The sequence below is a fragment of the Scyliorhinus torazame genome, chromosome X (genome assembly GCF_047496885.1).
Source record: "Scyliorhinus torazame isolate Kashiwa2021f chromosome X, sScyTor2.1, whole genome shotgun sequence".
Lineage (NCBI taxonomy): Eukaryota > Metazoa > Chordata > Chondrichthyes > Carcharhiniformes > Scyliorhinidae > Scyliorhinus > Scyliorhinus torazame.
Window position 1 is genome coordinate 28055873 of NC_092738.1, and position 24478 is coordinate 28080350.

The window sequence follows — 24478 nt, forward strand, 5'->3', positions numbered from 1 at the left end:
AGTAGTGGACTCGCCAACACCAAGGGCATTTAAATGGTCATTGGATAAACATATGGATGATAATAGAATAGTGTAGATGGGCTTTAGAGTGGTTTCACAGGTCGGCGCAACTTCAAGGGCCGAAGGGCCTGTACTGCGCTGTAATGTTCTATTGTTTCCATGCTGTAAACATCTATGACTCTATGTGTCAAAGTTTGCAGATGACACTAAGATGAGTGGTAGAGCAAAGTGTGCAGAGGACACTGAAAATCTTCAGAGGGATATAGATAGTTTAACTGAGTGGGCAAGAGTCTGGCAGATGGAGTACAATGTTGGTAAATGTGAGGTCATCCATTTTGGTAGGAATAACATCAAAATGGACTATTATTTAAATGGTAAAAAATTGCAGCATGCTGCTGTGCAGAGGGACCTGGATGTACTTGTGTATGAATAGCAAAAAGTTGGTTTGCAGGTGCAGCAGGTAATTAAGAAGGCAAATGGAATTTTGTCCTTCATTGCTAGAAGGATGGAGTTTAAAACCAGAGAGGTTATGTTGCAGCTGTATAGGGTGCTGGTGAGGCGACACCTGGAGTACTGTGTGCAGTTTTGATCTCCTTACTTGAGAAAGGATGTACTGGCACTGGAGGGGGTGCAGAGGAGATTCACTAGGCTGATTCCGCAGTTGAGAGGATTGGCTTATGAAGAGAGATTGAGTAGACTGGGACTATACTCATTGGAATTTAGAAGAATGAGGGGGGTCTTAGAGAAATATATAAAATTATGAAGAGAATAGTTAAGATAAAAGCAGGAGGTTGTTTCCACAGGCAGGCAAAACTAGAACGAGGGGGCATAGCCTCAAAATAAGGGGAAGCAGATTTAGGACTGAGATGAGGAAGAACTTCTTCACCCAAGGGGTCATGAATCTGTGGAATTCCCTGTCCAGTGAAGCAGCTGAAGCTACCTCGTTGAATGTTTTTAAGGCAACGATAAATTTTTGAACAGTAAAGGAATTGGTGAGCGGGCGGGTAAGTGGAGCTGAGTACACAAAAAGATCAGCCATGACATTTTTTAAATATAAATTTAGAGTACCCAACTTATTTTTTCCAATTAAGGGGCAATTTAGCGTGGCCAATCCACCTACCCTGCACATCTTTGGATTGTGGGGGTGAAACCCATAGAAACACGGGGAGAATGTGCAAACTCCACACGGACAGTGACCCAGAGCCGGGATCGAACCTGGGACCTCGGCGGCGTGAGGCAGGCCTGGGAATTCCCCTACAGTGGCTGCCAGAGACCAGCAAAACGCCCTAGAAGCCAGGGCCTTCACTCTACAAGCTCCCAGAGACCTGGAAAACACCACAGAAGCCGGGATCTTCACTCTGCTGCTCTCCAACGACCAGACCAGCATCGCAGCAGCTGCAGCACCCCCCCCCCCACCCCCTTCCAACCCCACTGACCCGGAGAGGTGTGACCCCCTGCAGGCCCCAAGCACTCCTTCCACTCCCCCCCCCCCCTACAGTCGCCCCACACTGCTAAAAATCAACTCCCACAGCCTAACAATCACTAATACTGCTCTTTTAAATTTATTTGCAGGTCTAGAGATCCTCCGTCCTCTGAAGGAAAACCGCAATCTGGAAAGGACCCTGCGGACCCCAACACACGGACCCGGCCATCGCCCCATCCGCAACCGCGATCCCAGAGACGTCATCTACTTACCGGCCTTCACCCCATCCACGCCAGAGCGTGGTCTGAACATCCACCAACCTGTGAAGACAAACCGCAGCCCGATAGCAACCCGGACCGCTCGACTGCGCAGACCCACCTACCGACGCAGGAACCGCAAGCAAGGCAACAAATCCTCCATCCACACACCGACCAGAGTGAATAACCTCATTGGACACAACTATACCCTTAACACCGCATATCTCACCGTCTCCCAGGCTCGAAAAGAAGCCGTCACTCCAGGAAACGTGGAAAACGTACAGGCCTGCAGGTGAGAGTGAAACAACGCGGCCCCAAAGCCCCTCTGCCTCGCTTACTCCGAGCTAATGCCCAATCTCTAGAAAACAAGCTGGACGAACTTAAAGCCAGACTCACTTTTCAAAGAGAACTAATGGACTGTTGTGTGCTCTGTTTCACAGAGACATGGCTCACTCCTGCTTCACCGGACTGTGTCCTACAACCAGAGGGCTTCTCAATCCACCAAATGGACCGTACAGCGGCCTCAGACAAGGCAAGGGGAGGTGGGGTCTGCCTCCTAATCAACACCGCCTGGTGCCTAGATGTAGAAACCATGGCGAGTTTCTGCTCCCCGGACCTAGAATACCGGACGCTAAAATGCCGCCCCTACTACCTTCCGCGGGAGTTCAGTTCCGTTATCCTGACAGCAGTTTACATCCCACCCCATGCAAATGTGAAAATCGCACTGGACGAAATATTCACCACCACAAATAGCCTTGAAACGAAACATCCCAAGGCCTTGTTCATCATGGCCGGGGACTTCAATCAGGCCAAGCTCAAGAGCGTACTACCAATTTACCACCAACACGTGACCTGGTCTACCAGAGGCCCAAACATCCTGGACCACTGCTACACAAATATCAAACATGCCTACCGCTCTATCGCCCGCCCACACTTTGGCAAATCTGACCACAAGGCTGTGCTCCTGCTCCCGGCTTAGAAGCAAAAACTGAAGCGGGAGAATCCGTCAAAGAAAGTCGTGCATTGTTGGTCTGAGGAATCGGATGATCTCCTACGGGACTGCTTAGAGTCAGTGGACTGGTCAGTATTTAAAAACTCTGCGACCAGCCTGAACGAGTACCCCACTACAGTAACTGACTTCATTAGTAAGTGTGTAGAAGGCTGTGTGCCAAAGAAGCAAATCCGCGTGTTTCCCAACCGGAAACCCTGGATGAACAGGGATATCCACTGCTTGCTGAAGTCTAGGTCTGAGGTGTTCAAGTCAGGCGACCCTGACCTCTACAAGAAAGCCAGATATGATCTAAAGAAATCCATCAAAGATGCCAAAAGACAGTACCAAGCTCGAGTCCCAGGCTAGCCACACGGATCCCCACCGTCTATGGCAAGGTCTGCAAGACATAACGGGCTACAAGATGAAGGCATGTAAAATCGTCGGCTCCAACGCACCCCTCCCTGATGAGCTCAACGCATTCTATGCCCGCTTTGAGCAAGAGGTCAGCGAGAGCAAGCCCTCCACCCCAGAAGCCGCGGATGAACTTGTATCTGAGATCACCACTGCAAACGTCAGAGCAGCCTTCTCGAAGGTCAACCCCCGGAAAGCCACTGGCCCGGATGGGGTACCCAGACGAGCACGCAGGTCTTGCGCGGATCAGCTGGCGGGGGTATTCGCAGACATCTTCAACCTCTCTTTACAACAATCTGAGGTCGCCATCTGCTTCAAGAAGACGACCATCATCCCTGTACCAAAATAAAGTCAAGCAGCGTGCCTTAATGACTATCGTCCAGTGGCTCTGACAGCCATCATCATGAAGTGCTTCGAAAGGTTAGTCATGGCACGAATCAACTCCAGCCTCCCGGATTGCCTTGATCCACTACAGTTCGCCTACCGCTGCAACGGGTCCACAGCAGACGCCATCTCCGTGGCCCTGCACTCTACCCTGGAACACCTAGATAACAAAGACACCTATGTCAGACTCCTATTTATCGACTACATATTAGCCTTCAACACCATCATTCTTACCAAACTCATCTCCAAACTCCGTGGCCTGGGCCTCGGCTCCTCCCTCTGCAACTGGATCCTGAACTTTCTAACCCACCGGCCACAATCAGTAAAGATAGGCAACAACACCTCCTCCACGATCATCCTCAACACCGGTGCCCCACAAGGCTGTGTCTTCAGCCCCCTAGTATATGCCTTATACACCTAAGACTGTGTGGCCAAATTCCCCTCCAACTCGATTTTCAAATTTGCTGATGACACCACCGTAGTGGGTCGGATTTCAAACAATGACGAGACATACAGGAATGAGATAGAGAATCTGGTGAACTGGTGCAACGACAATAATCTCTCCCTCAATGTCAACAAAACGAAGGAGATTGTCATCGACTTCAGGAAGCGTAGTGGAGAACATGCCCCTGTCTACATCAATGGGAACGAAGTAGAAAGGGTCGAGAGCTTCAAGTTTTTAGGTGTACAGATCACCAACAACCTGTCCTGGTCCCCCCAGGCCGACACTAAATTAAGAAAGCCCACCAACGACTCTACTTTCTCAGAAGACTAAGGAAATTTGGCATGTCAGCTACGACCCTCACCAACTTCTACAGATGCACCATAGAAAGCATTCAACTGGTTGTATCACAGCTTGGTATGGAGCCTGTTCTGCCCAAGACCACAGGAAACTACAAAAGGTTGTGAATGTAGCCCAGTCCATCACGCAAACCAGCCTCCCATCCATTATTCTATCTATAATTCCCGCTGCCTCGGAAAGGCAGCCAGCATAATTAAGGACCCCCTGCACCCCGGACATACTCTCTTCCACCTTCTTCTGTCAGGAAAAAGATACCAAAGTTTGAGGTCACGTACTAACCGACTCAAGAACAGCTTCTTCCCTACTGCCACCAGACTTTTGAATGGACCTACCTCGTATTAAGTTGATCTTTTCTCTACACCTTGCTATAACTGTAACATTATATTCTGCAGTCTCTCCTTCCTTCCCTATGTACGGTCTGCATTGTTTGTCCAGCATACAAGAAACAATACTTTTCACTGTATACTAATACGTGACAGTAATAAATCAAATCAAATCAGCAGTGCTAACCACTGTGCCACCGTGCTGCCCCTTAGCCATGATCTTATTGAGTGGCAGAGCAGGCTCGAGGGGCCAGATGGCCTACTCCTGTTCCGAGCTCTTATGTTCTTTATGTAGGATGCAGAGATTCTTCAGTGGAATTTGAACAGGCTGAGTGAGTGGGCACATGCATGGCAGATGCATTATAACGTAGATAGATGTGAGGCTATCCACTTTGGTAGCAAAAATAGGAAGGCAGATTATTATTTCAACGGGTGTAAATTGAGACAGGTGGATACTCAGTGAGTCCTTGGTGTCCTCGTGCATCAGTCGCTGAAATAAGCACGCAGATATAGCAGCCAGTAAAGAAGACAAATGATATGTTGGCCTTCATAGTGAGAGGTTTTGAGTGTAGGAAGAGATGTTTCACTATAATTGTATAGGGAATTGGTGAGGCCACACCTGGAGTATTGTGGGCAGTTTTGGTGTCCTTCTCTGAGGAAGGATGTTCTTGCTATGGAGGGAGTCCAGCGAAGGTTTACCAGGCTGATTCCTGTGTTTGCGGGACTGTCATAAGAGGGGAGACTAAATCGGTTAGGATTATATTCACTGGAGTTTAGAAGAGTGAGAGGGGATTTCAGAAACGTACAAAATTCTAACAGGATTAGACAGGGTAGATTCAGAAAGAATGTTCCCGGTGGTGGTGGTGGGGGGGGGGGGGGGAACCGATTTTCTACACACCCTATGGCGTGTTTCCCGGCTGCCTGCCAGCAGTGGGATCTTCTGATCGCACCACTCTCAATGGGATTTTCCATTTAATCTACCCCTGCTGCTGGAAAACCTGTGGTGGGGATTTGCCGTCGGCGGGAGAAGGTCCTGCTGATGAGAATGGCCAGAAAATGCCATACCCTCGGTTATCCTTTGTAGATACTTACACATCAGCTGTCATTTCCAGCTTTTTCGGTCTTATAAGTTGAAATTGCAAGCAGTATTACCAATGTAATACATGTTCACTGATATTGAAAAAAAAAAGAGATTTCTCCTCTTGGGTCATCTGAACCATGTATTGTTTTCTGGTACGTAACCTACCCTCAAACCTCAGCTAACCCACTCCAGCTGGTTATTCTTAATAATAAAAAGCACACAAGAACAGTGTCCAATAACACCATTGAATTTTCCACTCACTCACTTCTAAACTCGCAGTTCTAATGTTGTGTTTATTTATTTAAACAGAATGGTAATGTCTGTGGGTCTAAAAGGGTAGGCAAGACGCTAATAGTTGCACGTTACTATGGTTCTACAAGCAAACAGAACTGGACTAGACATATGCTGGCTACAAGAACTCTGTTGTACATGGTGATCCTTTGCAATAATAATTCAGCTTTGTGCTGCACATCATTGCAATTACCTCATGACACCACTTGGGGGCGGGGGGCAGTCACCAACATCCTTGGTCTACTTTACAACAATTTTTAATAATCTTTAGTGTCACAAGTAGGCTTACATTAACACCACAATGAAGTTACTGTGAAAATCCCCTAGTCGCCACATTCTGGCGCCTGTTCGGGTCACAGAGGGAGAATTCAGAATGTTCAATTCACCTAACAGCACATCTTTCGGGACTTGTGGGAGGAAACCGGAGCAAACCCACGCAGACACGGGGAGAATGTGCAGACTCCGCACAATGACCCAAGCCGGGAATCAAACCCGGGTCCCTGGCGCTGTGAAGCAACAGTGTCAACCACTGTGCTACTGTGCCACCCCAATTGAGACTCAGTGAAAAGGTGAGCGCTTTACAATTGTCTTTGAGCACAGCCACCAGGTCACCCAAAAAACATGCATGTTCTGCATGCAAAAAGTGGCCTGGTTTGCGCAATCAGTGGTTTCTTGTATCATAGATTTAATATTGCACAAGGCATGATCTTCACGAAGTCAGTCTCGATTCCAAGTCCTGAAACCAAATTCTGACAGAATTCATCAGCACTGGACCATTCTTTCCTTCCATTCTCTTGCCTCCCCCACCCCCAAACCCATGGTAAATTTCTCCACCTTCTTAAATTCTTTGGTTTGTGAACAGCGTTGAAAAGGAGCAGAGTGCAGAATGATGTCTTCAGTCACAGAAACTAACGACACCAAGCAAGCAAAAAAAAAAAAAAAAAAAAAAAAAAATAGTGTGGGTTACTGCAAGAACAGCCTTTTGTCAGAATGCGTTAGGATTCTTGCTGGAAAGTACACGTTGGCAGGTGAAGACATGAGCAGGTCGATGTACAGGATGTGCATCAGAACTCAATGTCACTTTTAAATTGGCATTTGCTTAAACTAGATTCTAGGGTATTGCTGTCCATTGGGTAGCTCCCAGTTTACACCACTCAATCCTTAATTCAGTCAAAGTAGCTGGAGAACCACAAAGCAGGGCCGGTAGGGTTCAGGGGAAGCTGAGCTCTGGACTTGATCGACCTAACTCCATGTGCCTCATGGAACCATTAGAACATTGAAGTGCAGAAGGAGGCCATTCAGCCCATCGAGTCTGCACCGACCCACTTAAGCCCTCACTTTCACCCTATCCCCGTAACCCAATAACCTCTAACCTTTTTTGGACATTAAGGGCAATTTAGCATGGCCAATCCACCTAACCTGCACGCCTTTGGACTGTGGGAGAAAACCGGAGCACCCAGAGGAAACCCACGCAGAGCATGTGCAGACTCCACCCAGACAGTGACCCAGCAGAGAATTGAACCTGGGACCCTGGTGCTGTGAAGCCATAGTGCTAATCACTTGTGCTACTGCGCTGCCCCTTAAGCAGCAGAGTTCACAGAAGGTGTGGATAAGTTACAAACATTTTATGGAGTTTAAACTGGAAGGTGGTCCTGTTCATTTAACTCTATTTCAGATAGGCACGAGATGCTGGCAACCACTATTTTGGTGTAGGAAGCAAAGTAGAGCCAACATTTCTTCAGTATACACCTGAAAGATGACTGTGGATTTAGCTAAGGTTGCCATTGCTGGAAATTATGATCCCAGACTAGATTCAAGTGGCTAGGATACTGGACTGAAACCCCAACATTTGTTTGAAAAGCCTGTGCGGAAAAAATGATTTGCTCCAGGGGTGATCGCATGAAGAAATAGGGCTTTATTCCAACTACAATATTAAACTTTGTAACTTTACACCCAAAGAGAACAGGTTTAAATTTACACCTTAACACTAATTTCCCATTAAACAAGAAACACATCTCAACCCATCTTACTATGGGATAATTGTGGACTCCGTATCAGGCAGATCAGAACGTAACCCCTCAATTTCTCCCCCAAAAGGGCAGCACGGGGGCGGTGGTTAGCATTGCTACCTCAGTGCCGAGGTCCAGGTTCGATCCTGGCCCTGGGTCACTGTCCCAGTGGAGTTTGCACATTTTCCCAGTGTTTGCGTGGGTCTCACCCCCACAGGCTAGATGTGCAAGCTAGGTGGATTGGCCATTGCCCCTTAATTGGAATAAAAATGAATTGGGCACTCAGCTTCTCCACCAACTCCCAAATGTTTTCAAAATGTCTGCCTTCCTTGGCTCCACCCAGTGGGCATCTAGTCCTACTCTGGTCTCCTTCCCAATTCTTTTTCTGGTACATTAATGACTGTACAGGTACACTTTTCAGCTCTCGCTGGGAACTGGAAAACATTTTGCCTCCAATTTCCACCCGTCTCACCTTCATACGGTTCAGCTCGGAACACTTTCCTTACTTGACTTCAGTCTATTTGAAGATGGGCTGTCTGATCTCCTATTCATAACAAGCCAGACTCCTCAGCTGCCTTGGCTATACTTCCTCAAACTCCATTCTATCACGAGTGCTCAAGCTGTAACCGCCCAGATTTCATCCTCCCCTCCCTCCTATCCGGTCATTGATGCAACCACCAAACACCTAGGGACTGTCTCCTCCATGACTCCCTTCCCTATGCAATAGGAGCTTATAAACATCTGACTCTCCCTCACCACCAAGGTCCCAAAAACAAAGTGAAGCTACTTGTACATAATTGTCCTGGCAGATTAAGGGAGCATGTTGAGACACCTCAGCTCCATCAGCAAAGCATGACCGAGCTTCTGGTTGTTGCCATTTTAAATTCAGTGCTCTCATGCTCATTTCTATCTGTGGCTGCAGCAATGTTCCAGTGAAGGCATACAGCCATCTAGAACTTCTTGATCCAGTGGTTTTTCAACAGAGCTGCCCACATTTTTATTCCCTCTAGACAAAGTGTCCCATTACTCACCCCTTCCACACCGTGAGACCCTGACCTTTAGTAATGGTGTGGGAGAGGGGAAAGAACAAAATCACATCCACCCTCCCCTCACTGTGAAAAGCCCCTAGTCACCACATTCCACCACCTGTTCGGGGAGGCCAGTGTGGGAATTTAACCCGCACTGCTGGCCGTGTTCTGCATTACAAGCCAGAACAAGGCCAACAGCATGGGTTCAATTCCCATACCAGCCTCCTTAAGCTCAATGGGAAACCTTACGGTTTCTCTCTCCAGCTGCTGCCAGACCTGAACATTTTCAGCACAGTTGTCAATGTCAGTTATGAAGAGAAAACACTTGAGGCAACGCTTTGGTAATACCAGTCAGAACCGGTAGACAGCAAACAAATGAGACCGTAGAAATGAGCAAGTCACTAGGTTGCAACATGAAAACCAAAATTTTGCTACTGCATTCACAGGGACATGGGATCTTTGCTGGAAAAGATAAGACATCCAGCTGTGCAAGTGAGCTGGCTCCACAGGAAGAAAGCAATCTGCAATTTGGACAATGACCTTTGTTAAGAGAGCAATATCTGGCAACAATTACTCACAGGAAAAAGCACCACATGGACAGTTTCAGCAACCACTGCAAGTTGAACTATGCGCCACCCAAAATCAGTATGGGGAGAAAAAATTGCCAAGGAAAATATTTCAAATGAAAACATTTCAAAAAGGTCAGAGGTGGTATCCTAGTCATCAGCTTGTCATCCATTGTTTACAGCCTGGGAGAATTTTGGCTGCTGCATTTGCCTGCAAAAGGTATATCTGTATTACACTTGAACCTCCACCCTGTAGAGTAGCATCACAACTGTGTAACTGGAGTAGCGGAATTCATACAGAACTAGAGCCAAATAAAATTTGCAAGGGGCAGGAGATTGCAAAAAAGTCACAATAAACCAAGATGCACAGGCAGAGACTGCTGCTGCCTCAGTGCCAAGGACCTGGGTTCAATACCAGGCAGCTGTCTGTAGCATTTGCACACACTGGGTGTCACTCCCACAATCTGAAGATGCAGGATAGGTGGATGGGCTATGCTAAATTGCCACTTATTGGAAAAATAAAATACAATGGCACCCACAAGTGGGACACAAGGGGGAGGGGTGAAAGAGGCAGACAGAGGGGGAGGGACAAAGACAGACAGAGGATGAGGGGCAAAAAGAATGAAAGCTATACCTAGTCAGCCATTAAAACAAACTTCTGGGTTTCTCTTCTGCAACCACAGCAAAATCGGTTGGCAAAATGGCAGATTGCCTTTGGAGCCTGGGTGTGGTTATTTGGATTAGCAGCCAAACTAGCCAAGGCAAACAATGATGGATAGCCACTTGTAATAAAAAGCCACAAGTAATAAAAAGCCACAAGTATGTACAAAGTGAAAGCCTCAAGTTTAATGCATAATTGTTGTTTTGAACATTCAGTAGCAGAGTACCCACTCACATTTGCTCAGATGAAATAGCAAAGTTACCATTCAAGTGCACAGTCATATCCATAAGGCCATCTGTTTAATATACAGAGTTACATAAATACATGTGAATCAGAATTAATTCCATTACCATGATTTAGTGCAACACTTTAATAAAGCTTGGTTTAATTACAAAATTAAAGTGAATTTTAGAAGGGATTCAACAATCCATCTATTTGCAAGTCACTTGAGCAGTTTCTTGGCACTGAGATCCTGCAGAGAATTATTTTAAAAATCTAGTGTCCAGATCAGTCCTGTTCACTTTTATTTGGTGAAGATTGATTAGCATGTGCATCTGTGGAATGCAGTTAATTAAAATAAGATCAGATGATCCACTCCTCAGTGTACAAGTCAGTATCAAATCACTAAATCTGGAATACAATCCAGAAGTGACTTTCCCCCATTTCCAAGACAAGCTACTCAAATCTAGGAACTGGAATGTGCTGAAAGACTTGGCAAAAAAAAAAAAAAAAAAAAAAGTGAACTAAGCTACAAGTTTTGAAAGGAGCAATTTCTAACTAAATATGAAAATTCATGATTTTGAAGTCAGACACCATCAGGAGTCAACAGACAAAGGAAGACCTAATTCTAAGAAAGGTCAGACTTCTATTCTGTGCACAATTCATACATATACATAGATAACTAAGTTGCAAGAATGAGTAAAGTGCATCAGAAAACTTTAAATAATTCCAATGCAAGGCCAGACCATTTATTCATGCTTCCAACAGTGGAGGTTTCAAGGTGCGAAAATTTAAAAACACATTCCGACAACTCCCAATCCATGGGCAATTATCAAAAAAAACACCAAATCAGTCCTTGGGACATTAAAAGTATCTGAAAATTGAAGTACTGTGCAGTGGCCCACTGCAGACTTATGGTATCATTGCCTTGAGCTGCTCAAATCTGCTTTCAATCTTCAAGTAAAAAGATCACAAACTCAACTGTAAAAGTCAAGGATTGAGCACTTGACTTAAAAACTGACATTCAGTAAATCTGACCATTGATTTTCTATGGGATGCCTGGCTTTCATCTCCCAATATACTGGGCATGAGTCACCTGCAAGAGGAGAACCTTTCTCCAAGGTGATCCAGATTCAGGGACTGATTGCAATTCTACTGGACTGACAATACATTCCTAGTGGGGGTGAAGAGGAAAACAATTTTCAGGGGGGGGGGGGGGAAGCAAGAGTTTAAATTTGGAATGGTTGGATTCCTGCAAGCGAGGGCAAAAGCATCAAAGTATTTTTCTAGAAAGAAAAATTAAGTGGTCATATCCTGCTACCACAGAATAGTTTAGTAGTGCTTCCAGTCACTACTTCTGGATTGAAGCCAGCATAGGAGTAATGACTTTCACTGTCACATCAGTTTCAACTTGGAAAAAAGGATAAAACTAACAACCCCCTTCCAAACAAAAAGGTGGGGAGAGATTGTAGCATGCATCCAAGTAATGGCTGACATGGTTCAACTGAATGTATTCAAATAGCAATACTGGTCAGCCTCAAAAAGGGTGTTAAGTAGAGGCAAGTGCTCCATAGATGTCAGTTCAGTCATATGTACACAGCCTCTGTAGGAACCTGAACAAATTGTTAAGTGGGTTGAATTGTTCAGGACATGTAGTGATTAGTCATTACAGTACAAAACATGCTCATTAATCCTCTCCTCCATCCCCCTCCACAAAGTTCAGCTAGCTTATTTACTGCACACTTTGGAATACACCCAGAAAGAGCAAAAGCATACTCCTGTCACCCAATATCATTTTGAAACTGCATACACCATTAAGGCAGAATTCCTCATCTGTGCATTTAGCTTCAGTGCACCATTACTCTTTTCTCCCACTTGCAAGCCTGCATATCCCACCAAGCTCCAAAACATTGCAATGAAGTCCCAAGCTAAACCCAATTGGTTATTTAAAAACAAAAAAGTGTAATTAGTGATGGATAACTGAAATTAATTAGTGATTGATAACTGAAATTAACTGCCTCTTGGCAACTAGTTGAATTGTAGCAGCCAAATTCATTGCTCTAGAATAACCACACCTCAGTACAGGGCCCTCAAAGGGAATTCCTACAAGTTACCAAACCACAAATGTGCCAGCTAAGGTTAACAATGCAAATACGGATACTCTGTGCAGTTTCAAAATATAGGCCAAACATTCACAAGTTAGAAGATTGGTTTGCATTCAGCACAAGCAGCAAAGTTGCAGTTTTAAGAACAATGTAATCAAATTCCAAATTATCTACACATTTTGTTTAAAAAAGCTTTTGAATAACTGGTTTGTAGGAGACAGACAAGTGCATTCACATAGCAAGAACATTTTAAAAAGGAGGGTGAAAAAAAGTGATTAGGTTGACATTTGCATCTCTAGTACAAAATAAAGATGGGTGCAAATCCCATATCCATTCTGCAGGTACTTTTTACAGAGGCATTGCAAAAGGCATGGGTGCAGAGATTCCATTTCAACTCATTGAATGTGCAGTTGTCAACTGGAGCAAGCTCCCTTCATTGTCAGCTTAGTTGCTACAACATTGGCTCTTGTTCTGCTGAGATGATTCATGGAGATCCACACCTCTATTTCGTCCTGTTGTTCCACTGGCATTCTGAAGCTCACTCTTTGGCAACTTCTTGGCTGGAAGATAAAGATACGTGTAATGGTGCTCCAAGTGATACAGGAGGTTTATCAGCCTTTTGAAAGCAGTTTAAATCTGAGAACCACTTTCAAAATGCATTTTAACAACTGGTGGTATGTAAAGTGTGAATGTGAAAGGTTGGCGGATTAGAATGAGAGATGTTCTAACTAATGCTAGTTAAGAACTTCAATTGTCACTTAATGTATCAAGTGACTAAACACATTTAACTCATGGTAAACCACAGTCCTAAACCTCAAGATGTCAATGCGTTTGATCTTTTGCCATTGCTGTTTTGTCCAGTGCAACACCAAATGTTACCCTAGTCAGTCAAATCTCCAAATCCAGAGCCTCAATTGAGCTACTGAAACCACCTTAGAAGCCAGGAGCTTTATTTGCGCAATGCGATTTTCACCTCTAGGAGCACAGATTTAATAAAAGGCAAGTGTAAAGCAGGATATTATAAAATACCAAAATAAACTTCCAACTGCTGCTAGCAGCCAAGGGGGCTTACAAATTCAAAGTTTGCATTTACGTAGCGCATCACATTGCAACCGCCTCACATCACAACAAGTAATTTTAGTGCAGTCATGTAGCCAAATGCAGCAGCTAATTTGCGCTCAAGGTACCACCAACAGAGACAACTGACCAGATATTTTTGCTAGCATTGGCACAAACTCCATTCTTTAATATGCCACAGGATCTTGGATCCCATCTATCTGTCAAGTAGACAGCATTTCCCATTTGAAAAGGCAGAACAAACAGTGCAGCAGTCCCTTTAGTACAGTACTGCATTGGAACTATTGATTGTTGACTTTAAGCCCTATGCACCAGAGACAACATTTTCTCAGCAAGTCAAGTTCTGTACTAAAAGGGCAGCACGGTGGCACAGTGGGTAGCATTGCTGCCTCATGAAGCAGAGGTCCCAGGTTTGATCCCAGCCCTGGTTCACTGTCCAGGCACATTCTCACTGCATTTGCATGGGTTTTGCCCCACAACCCACATGTGCAGCATAGGTGGATTGGCCATGCTAAATTGCCCCCAATCAGAAAAAAATGAATTGGGTACTCTAAATTTATTTAAAATATTTTAAGTTCTGTACTACCAAACAATTATCAGCACAAGTTGCATTCAAAGTATAGTATTGCATCTTGGAATCGGTCTATATACAAATTACCCATCTCTTCGTTCACCAGAGGAAGGAGCAGTGCTCTGAAAACTAGTGATTTGAAATAAACTGGTTGGACTTTAGCCTGGTGTTGTAAGAAAAGCTAGGCAAGCAGTATCCAGAGGTTGGGCATGTCAGACAAACTATATACATAGACTACTTGGATGTTTGTCCAAGGCATTTCAGGTTCCCACTGCAAACATACAAAATCTAGTTTACCTGGGAGCATACCAACTTAAGAGTTATGCCAGTAACAAAATGAAGTCCACCTAGTTAGTCAGTTATAATCTGTTAACAGTAGTAATCCTATTTAACAATGGCTTAACTCATTGATCTGGTATGTGGACTAAAAGTCTTGCTTGATCCCACAGTTTGTACTCCAATTCAAAGTTGCTAATCTTTCACATCTTACCTATTGCCAAAAATAAGTCATTAACATTCATTGCCGTCTTTGCGGATGTCTCCATGAACAACAAACTGTTATCATCTGCATATGCTTGTGCTTCCTGTTGAAAAATAAAGTGGCAATTAAGGCAAAGGTGAATCAGAATCAGAAGTTATTTCATATCAGACAAGTCTAAAAATGAAATTAGTAAAAGCAGTAGACGCCAATTCAGTCCTTTGCACCCATTCAAACAGATCATGCATCTCTTCCTGGTCTCAAATCCACCTCCCCACCTGTTGTCCATGCCCCTTTAACCCAGTTATTTGCAAAAATATCCATCTCCCTCTTGAAACCATTTAATGACTCAAAAATGACTCGATTCCACTGGACTATGGGGCAACGAGCAAGTAGTTTCTCCTTATCGCAGTTCTAAATTTACCTCAACCTATTTCCATGACCTTGTCAATTGGCCTACATTTACTTTATCAATCCCTTTTAGTATTTTATACACTTGATCAGATCCCCTCATCCTTCCAAACTCAAGTAAAAGCCCAAAAACGGTTTAATCTCTCATGTCAACCCCATGATCCCTGGAATCAAATCAGGTAACCTCCTCCAAAGCCACCACATTCTTCATCAAATAAAGAGGCCAATACTCCAGATGTGGTCTCCTGCACAATTGCAATACTAGTCTACCCTCCAGTTCAAATAAACGGCAACATTCCATTTGCCTTTAATTACATGCTGCACCTGCATACTGACTGACCCAGATACATTTTGAATCCACTTTCCATTTAAATAATAGTGTATTTTTCAGCCAAAAATTAAACTGAACACCATCTACCAAATTTTGGCTCAATCTCCTAGCCTATGTCAGTTTGTAAAATCTCCTTCACTGCCTGCTTTATCACCTATTTTAGTTAAAAAAGGTGGCATCTAGCTTCCCACAGGGGGAAGGACAGCAAGTGAACAGATTCATATTTACTAAACTGTCCAAAACCTTCTTCCATTCAAAGAGGAGAAAGATCAGTTTAATTCCATTGCTGTGCACTTTGCTGCAGTAGCGATTTGGCTACTCCCATAGATAAAGCAAATTGCTGCAGCTATTAGAATCCGAAAACAGAAAATACTGGACAATCTCAGCAGGTCTGACAGCATCTGTGGAGAACAAAGCTAACATTTCCAGTGTGATTTTTGTTAAATTCATTCCGGGATGCCCACGTCACTGGTTTGGCCAGCATTTACTGCTGATCCCAATTGCCCTTGAACAGAGTGGCTTGCTCGGCTAGTTGGATTGGATTGTCACGTGTACCGAGGTACAGTGAAAAGTTCACAGGGCAGTTAAGAGTCAACCACATTGCTGTGCATCTGGAGTCACATGCAGGCCAGGCAAGGATGGCAGATTTCTTTCCCTAAAAAAGCACATCGATGACCATGGTTTCTTTTTTTTTGTTTGCAGATTATCTGAACAGGATTTAAATTTACAGCTGTGTAAAACTCATTTGCATCATTCCTATAAATGGCACCACAAGTATTCAGATTAAAGAGCTTTTAATAGTCCTCTTTGAGCCCTTATAATTGCCAAAAACAAAAAATATCCAGGAAAAATTAGTAGCCTGACCTACCTGCTGCTCAAATTACACAGGTAAGGATGCCAATACCCAGATCAAAGGAGACTTCATAGCTAAGAACCTGGAAGGAATACACTTTACTGTGAAGGAAATACTCTTTGTAGTAGCTAGTTTCCTGGTTACATTGGTGTCTGTACGATGGCGAGTGAGCTTTAAATTGCAAAACCAAGTCGGTTTTTTCATACCAATAGGTACAGACAATCCCAAAATGTGCTTGGTGGAGCAGATTAAACTAGCTTAAAATAACTTGGGATAACTGAGTTTGTGATGACCATGGTTTCATGATTGTTAGAATCAGGTTTTTCTGTGGTTGTAGGATTTGAACCCAGGGTGCTGGGATTACTAGCCCAGTGTGAATGCCACTCCATCACCACCTCCCCCTCCCCCTGTCCACAGATGCTGTCAGACCTGCTGAGATGGTCCAGTATAGTTTGTGGCTACTGCCATGTTTAATCTAAAAGCCAAATAATCACCTACAAATGTGCATATTTTGTCCACCAACATAGCAACCCCTTGCCCCTCCCTAACCAACTGAAAACCTACCTCATATTCCACCATCCTTTTATTAGCCAGATCAGCTTTATTTCCTGACAGTGCTATAACTATATTGGGACTTGCTTGTCGCTGCAACTCTTTCACCCAGGTCTTTGCTCTTGCGAATGTTTCCTGGAAACATGGAGAATATCAAGTTAAATCAGTATCAAGTTCAGCTGCATCACGGAGGTATTACTAGGGACTGGGGTGGAATCACCACTAGGTTACTTCTAGCAGGTGCTTAAAACATTTAGTGAAGATTACTTCAGTTTGTATGCATTTCAAGAACAGCACTCGCACTTCCACTTGGGTGGCAGTGGTCAGCACCGCTGCCTCACAGCACCAGGGACCAAGGTTCAATTCTTGCTTTGGCTGACTGTGTGAGTTTCCTCCCACAGTCCCAAGGATGTGCCAGTGTGTCCATGCCTGTGTGGGTTTCCTCTGGGTGCCTCCTGTGCAGAGCGAGAGCCAGACAGAGTGCATACTCAATGGGCCAAATGGCCTCCTTCTGCACTGTATAAATTCTATGGCTCTATGATGGGAACATCCACAAGCACTTCTCTTGGCTAGTTCCCTCTATACCTAATTGAGAAACCTCAAACATTTTACAGAATGGGTACAATAGGGTTTAAAGGTGTTTTCATGCAATCTCGGTTCAAAGTTCTTGGTATTCACTACCTCCTTTCTCCCTCTCTCTTCCCCCCCCCCCCCCCCCCCCCACACACAACTGCTTTTACTTCAGCTCTAGTTGGAGATCAGAACATCTTAGAGGCCTAAACATCATTGAACAGGCTACATGATTGTAGATTAGAGAAACTTACTCCCTTTAACATAAAGCCTGAAAAATACATGATAGCAGCATCAGCATTAAAACAAATATAATGGACATGGTTGTCCATTAGAGCACGACAGTATCAAAGTGATCAGTAATTCTAACCTGATTGGTGATGTCATAAACCACAATGGCAGCTTGAGCACCTCTGTAGTACATGGGAGCTAGACTGTGATATCGCTCCTGTCCAGCAGTGTCCCAGATCTCAAACTTCACTGTTGTGTCATCCAAGCAGACAGATTGTGTGAGAAATGCAGCTATTTAAAAAAAAGTTAAGATTTTGGTTTGAGGCCAACTGGCCAGTGTCTTACATTAAAGGCTTGCAACAAGTTATACAGGAATAAGCAAGGTTAAGATTACTTGGACGTAAAGCAGACAACTGAAATAGACCCAATCGTGGGGAGTAAAAGAAAAAAAAAAAAAACAAGTACTCTAGTCATAATTGATCTTTGGAAATCTAAATTGCAAACAGATCTACAATAATTTGAGAAAACACCATTCATTAAAATATTGCAGTATTAACACTGCAAAGATGTGCAGGTTAGGTGGATTGGACATTCTAAATTGCCCATGTCCCCAAAAGGTTGAGTTACAGGGAAGCCTAGGCTTAAATAGGGTACTCTTTCCAAGGGCTGATGCAGACTTGATGGTCCAAATGGCCTCCTTTTGCACTGCAGATTCTATGAAGTGAAGTGGCCAGATACACAAAAGCAATCCACCAGCCAATCAAAATTATGACTTGATCCTTCAGGAATCTCATCCATCCCCTCCCTCAGTGGATTATATTCACAATGACCTTGCCTCAACCTCATCCTACCAAAACATTGGTAAAACAGCAGCAACAGTTGATAGTGAGCAAGTGAGCAACAGCTAATAGCCCCTTACCATTGCTGCATCCTGCATCTCCAGTTAACAGTTCATTTTCATTGTATAAAGTTTAAAAATAACTTATAATGGTTAAGGAAGAGGCTTAGTTACCCTTGAATAGCAAATATGTACCTGGAAGATCTGTTTCGTTAAAAAGCTTTGTACTATATATCAAAGGCAGACAGTGGTTAGTGACTGCATGTTGGCATTTATAGTGTAATCATCCATGGCTACATCTCAAGAGGACTCACCACCAATTGTGCTTTCCTGGTATTCGTGGAATTGTCCTTTAACAAAACGTAGCACAAGGCTGGATTTCCCCACAGCTGACTCCCCTAGTAATACAAGTTTAAACTGGCAGATTTTGCTGGTTTGGGATTGACCATTTGGCCTGGATGCTCCTCTGCTGGCCATGACCTTCACAATAGGATTCTATTAACACAAACAAGTTAGCCTATCAATTCCAGAGGCTAGGCACCACTGTGGAACCAAGATTGCCTTGGAACCATGCAACCTGCAAGAGGAAGAGAAAAAACAGATTAACATTCAATAAAATCTGGAATTAAGAGTGCAAATGATGACCATGAAACCAACTGGCAATGGTTGTAAAAACCCATCAGTTCACTTTACGCCAAATAAGCAAACAATGGAATGGCCGGAAGGTTCATCTGAAAGAAGTAGTGAACAACCAAACACCGCTAGACACCCCTGGGATGAGGTGGTGTTGACTTTAAGCTTGGGTAAAGAATCAGAAAACTGCTGTTTAGCAAAAAGGTTAAACTGGCTTGAGAAATTTATGGAAAAGCCTTAGTTCATGGAGATTGCCATATTTTGTCAAGTGAATTACATTTGATTGGGGCTCTCTCCAAACATAAGTGGTGCAATAACTGCATCAATGTCCTGCAGGGCGACAATTCAAAAGGTTTTTCATTGGGACAAGGTTGTGAAATGCATAATTAAATGCAAGTCATCCCCAGTAATGCAAAAATATCACAACTCAAATTTAGGCTGCAAATTAGACAGAGAAAGGAGCAAGAGAGTGCTAGCTTATTACAAACGGTTCACACACTTGCTGTAGGAAATTCAAACAAGAGAGACTCAGTAAATCCATAACTTGAAAGCATCTTAAAACCAATGCAGTCAGCAATACAGGTGCAACAGAACCTTCCTCATTCCAAGTCTCATGACTTTTGGGTTCTCATTCAGCAAGCTCCAATTACAATCTAAACCAGTCTAGTAAACAAGGGTAGTTTTACTGAAACTCGTACTCAAAACAGCTCCTGGCACAACACACTTGGATGCCCAACCAGCTATCATTCACTGCTGCTATCCGGTGTTAAGCAGGAAGTCAATTTAAATTAGCAAGTGACAATTTTACAAAAGCAAGCTTACTTTTGTAACTAAGCATTTCCATTTCTGACAGGCTAATGAACATCAGCACCAACTCCTTACAATTGACAGATAGTTGGCTGGTGTCAAGCACTACAAAAACTGGCTCAGATATTTAAAAACACCAGGAACTACAATCATCATGCAAGCTTTATTCTTCTTGCAAGTGTTACTTCAATTTGAAAGTTTCTCATGAACCACAATTGAAGGTAATATCCCACATTTAACCAACTTTGGGTCATTAACTGGTTGTTACTGGAGGGAACTAAAATTCACTAGTGAAAATAATCAAATGCAATAAGCTTTCCTATATCATAGGAGTATACAGAGGTCACAGTTAGTCTACAACAAGGTTCAAACTTCAGCTTTACATACCAGGAAATACTTCTCGCCAAGCTTTAAACTGGGACAGCATGGGGTGTCTTTCATGGGCTATTCCAGTTAGTCAGATTTAAAGTTTACATTCAATACATCTGTTTGATACTAAAATGTGACGATTACAAAGACACCAACCAGTCCAAACCTGTACATCTACAAAACATCCAAGGGTACAAATAGATTTTCGTAGACTAGTGTTGAGTTAGCATATAGGGACTGCAGGCAGAATGGAAATTGGGATAAGAGAGCTTTGAATTTGACCTGGGAATCTTAGAAGGTAGACAACAATCCTGGTGTCTGAAACCTCCAAATTTATAGGACCAGAATTTCAAATCTAAAAATCAGATTGCATCCCAGTCCTATGGGTGGGGGGTGGGAGAGAAAGCAAGATTAGGCTATAGAGTTTGATGATCAGCCACGATCATAAAAAGTAATGGCAGCAGGCTTGAATGGCCTCCTCCTGCTGCTATTTTCCATGTTTCATGCAATGTGGCCAGTCTCATTCCAATTCCCAGTGTCAAAAAGCACAGTATTATCCATATTTTATTGATAAGCCACCCCAAGGGAGAATTGTCACAAATTGCTCTAGTATCAAGAGACATCATGGAGGAACCGTTTCAGGTTGACTTTTCTATGCCTTTTAGCATCAGACACACGTCAAGGCCAAAAGCCCAATCTTATCTTTTAGCATAATTCAGACTTCTGGTTCTTCGCTATGGTCACCAGACCTTCCAACATCTTATAACCAGAACTGGACAGCAAGTGCAATCTAATTAGAGAACCAGGGCTTTGGACTTACTTGTCTAGTTGACGGCTCCACCGTTTTGATTGATGGTTGATCAAATGACCAGCAAGTCCCCACTGGTCTGCATTAAAATCAAGTACCCATCTGAAATTTTTTAAAATAAATTTGGAGTACCCAATTATTTTTTACAATGGCAATTTAGCATGGTCAATCCACCTACCCTCCACATCTTTGGGTGGTGTGGGCAAGACCCACAAAGACAGGGAGAACATGCAAACTCCACAGAATGAGGGGCCAGGATCGAGCCTGGGCCCTGGGCACAGAGAGGCAGCAGTACTAACCATTGTACCACCCCTCTACAAATTAGTTTTAAATCCATTTGTATCAGAGCTGCATCATCTGAATCTACCATATTTTCCATTCCCTGGGTTGGATTGTAATTCAAACCATTAGATTTTATTAAACCTATGTTAATACAGACTCGAAGATGTCTTGTGGCACATCCTTGCCTTCAAGCCAAAAGCTTCAGGTAAGAGTCCCATCTTGGGCCTCAATGGCCAAAGAAGGCAAGTGTCAACCTACAAATCCTTCTAAACATACCAATTGCATTAATGGTAAGAGCCACACGTTTTTGTTGGGGAATAAAAAAAAACACTTATAACACCAAGATGATTGGGTTTCTCCCCCCTCCCCCCAATACCACATCAACATCAGGGGAATCAAACGGAGGGAACACACAGGAAGTCCCAAAGGTACTTGGTGCCAATTGTTACAATATTTGAAATGCAAAAACACTGATAAATGGCCAAAGATCTGTTTTAGGGATGTTGGCTAACAGAAAAGAATAAGACTAAGCCAATTAGAGGGAAATTAGCACTAAAAGTAAAACAATTCAGCAACATTGACACCTACTCCTATTGGCTGTTTAACTCAAATGAAAATGTAAAAATCTCAGCACTTACTGAATTGTTAGCTTTCCCCTCCCAACAAAATTTGATTAATAGGAACTTCTTTGAAACACAAACCACCAGCATGTATCCAGTTTTAAGTGTGAAATAATGAAGTAATAATGATGCTGCCACAGTGCTAGAAATGTTCTGTAGCAGCATCTTCTAATTCACAATAGTAACCATTTCCCACAGATGCTGCTAGCCCCACGATAGTAACCCTGTTCCACTTTGTCCTCAACCCCACCTTAAGGTTCAAGGAGTCCACCGAAATTAAAAGTACAACACCTACAGCACAAATGGTTCAATTTGCATCATTTATCAAAACCTTCTTGGGCAGTGGCAAGACAGTCAGTTAATAGCATTGCTGCCTCACGGCGCCGAGGTCCCAGGTTCACTCCCGGCTCTGGGTCACTGTCCGTGTGGAGTTTGCACATTCTCCCCATGTCTGCGTGGGTTTCGCCCCCACAACCCAAAGATGTGCAGGGTAGGTGGATTGGCCGCGCTAAATTGCCCCTTAATTGGAAAAAGACAAGCAATTAAAGTGACAACACACATGGCGTTGTCCCACAAAAGGCAATAATGAATGTTTTGTTGCACACATAAATAAGTCTCCCCTCCCCCCCCCCAAACTTCAATAGCCATAGATGTTGTCCAGGATACTCCTTTAAATCCCAACATAAGGAAAGGCCCAAGGACCAGCCTTGGAGACTCCAAAATAACTTCCAACCCTCCTGCAAATCAGCAGACACCGACTGACAATGTTAACTTCGTGATTTTAAAAAGAAAATAAATAGTATGGGGGCGGGGGCGGGGGGGGGGGGGGGAATCCAGTTTTTGGAAATAAAATAAACATTTAAAACACTGAACTGTTCTCCCAGTCTCCACACCCACAACCGGTAGAAGGTATTTTTTTTCTCCACAAAACAGACCCTTCAACTGGTGAACATTTGGGCTGAATCGGAGCCCACATTCGATGAGGAACGAGTCACTCGGAAATAAATCTGACTAAAACTGATTATTATTTTCTACCTTCACGACGTCTTCAACTTCGCAGGGTGGTGTTTTTTTTTCTTCTTAATAGTGTCGCAACAACTGAGACTGGGCCAAGTCTGAGCCACGGGCGTCCGCGCGAGCTAAGTGACAGCTCCGCGGCTCAATAAAAAGCGGACATTTATTATTGACAGCTCTCTCCACCAATGACTGCGGAGGAAGGCGGGCGCGGCCGTGCTTGCGCTGTGATTGACAGGCGAGCCGGACCATTCGTCAAAGGCCTCTGGGGCGGGAGGTCGTTCGACGTTCACCAATCAGAGAAGGCATTGATTGTAAAGGCGGGACATCCGATAACAAGGTTAGCCTAGTTGCCCCTTGACATCAGGTGGCACAGAAAACAATGAGGCCAGACAGAGTTAACTTGTACAATTGGAAAATATAAGAATTGCATTTTTGGCATGGTGCAATTAATATATCAAAATAATTCATATGTTGTATCACATTTCTCAGGAATAAATGCAATTCTACTAGCGTTGCTGCGACAGTTATGGGTGGCACGGTTTGAACTTGGGGGCTCTACTTTATAGTCTCCAGGGGCTTCCCGCCCTTCGGGGCGGACCCCGTACCTGGTTCCAAATGATTGGACTGCGTTCCGATCATTTGGATCGATTTCTCCAATACTGGAGTTGTTCCCTGATCACTGGGCGGTCCCTAAATGTCCGTTGGCCTTCCTTTGTCTTGGCTCCTGCTGGCGCCGAGGAGTCTGGCTTGGCCTTATTCACCTTAAGCATTGCGATTGTGCCTTGGAATCATTCATTACTATGCAGATGGCTGTTGGTTTCAGTGCTGTCTGGTTTTTGCAAGTTTCAATACACATGATTTCTGCACTTGCTCAATGTTGCCTGTGTTGGCTGAATTTCCCTGTAGTCTTTGCGGTTCTCCATTTTAAGTCGGGAAGTGGCCAACCCAGGTGGCTACAGGATTCAGTTATAAAAATACATTTTCTCCACTTTGGGGTGACAGAGTTCCACAGGCACCACCCACACTCACATAAGAAAGAACTTGAATTTATATAATATGAAATAAAAACAGAAAATGCTGGAAAAAACGTAGCAGGTCTGGCAGCATCTGTGGAGAGAGAAACAGAGTTTTAAAATAAATAAATTTAGATTACCCAATTATTTTTTCCAATTAAGGGGCAATTTAGCGTGGCCAATCCACCTACCCTGCACATCTTTGGGTTGTGGGGGCGAAACCCACGCAAACACGAGGAGAATGTGCAAACTCCACACGGACAGTGACCCGGGGCCGGGATCGAACCTGGGATCTCGGCGCCATAAGGCAACAGGGCACTGTGCCACCGTGCTGCCCAAGAGAAACAGAGTTAACATTTCGAGTCCATATGACTCTTCTTCAGAATTTATTTGAACTTATATAATGTTGTTCACTGCATCAGGAAAACCTGAAATGCTGAGCAGCATTGGGAACATTCTTGAATTG

The 24478-nt window shown here is 43.8% G+C and overlaps 1 protein-coding gene across 2 annotated transcripts; it reads right to left on the reverse strand.

The window, feature by feature from the left end:
- Positions 1-10390: 10390 nt before the first annotated feature.
- On the reverse strand, positions 10391-23157 carry LOC140405447 (ras-related protein Rab-5B). Of its 2 annotated transcripts, none has more exons than XM_072493877.1 (6): positions 23018-23157; positions 18778-19040; positions 17765-17916; positions 16837-16959; positions 14690-14783; positions 10391-13111 (listed from the first exon to the last, which is right to left on the reverse strand). In XM_072493877.1, the coding sequence occupies exons 2-6, from the start codon at positions 18938-18940 to the stop codon at positions 12996-12998; spliced, it is 648 nt and encodes a 215-aa protein (XP_072349978.1). In that variant the 5' UTR covers positions 18941-19040; positions 23018-23157; the 3' UTR covers positions 10391-12995. The 2 variants fall into 2 exon arrangements, with proteins under 2 accessions (XP_072349978.1, XP_072349979.1); XM_072493878.1 differs by having other exon boundaries at positions 18778-18958; positions 23018-23111.
- Positions 23158-24478: the final 1321 nt, after the last annotated feature.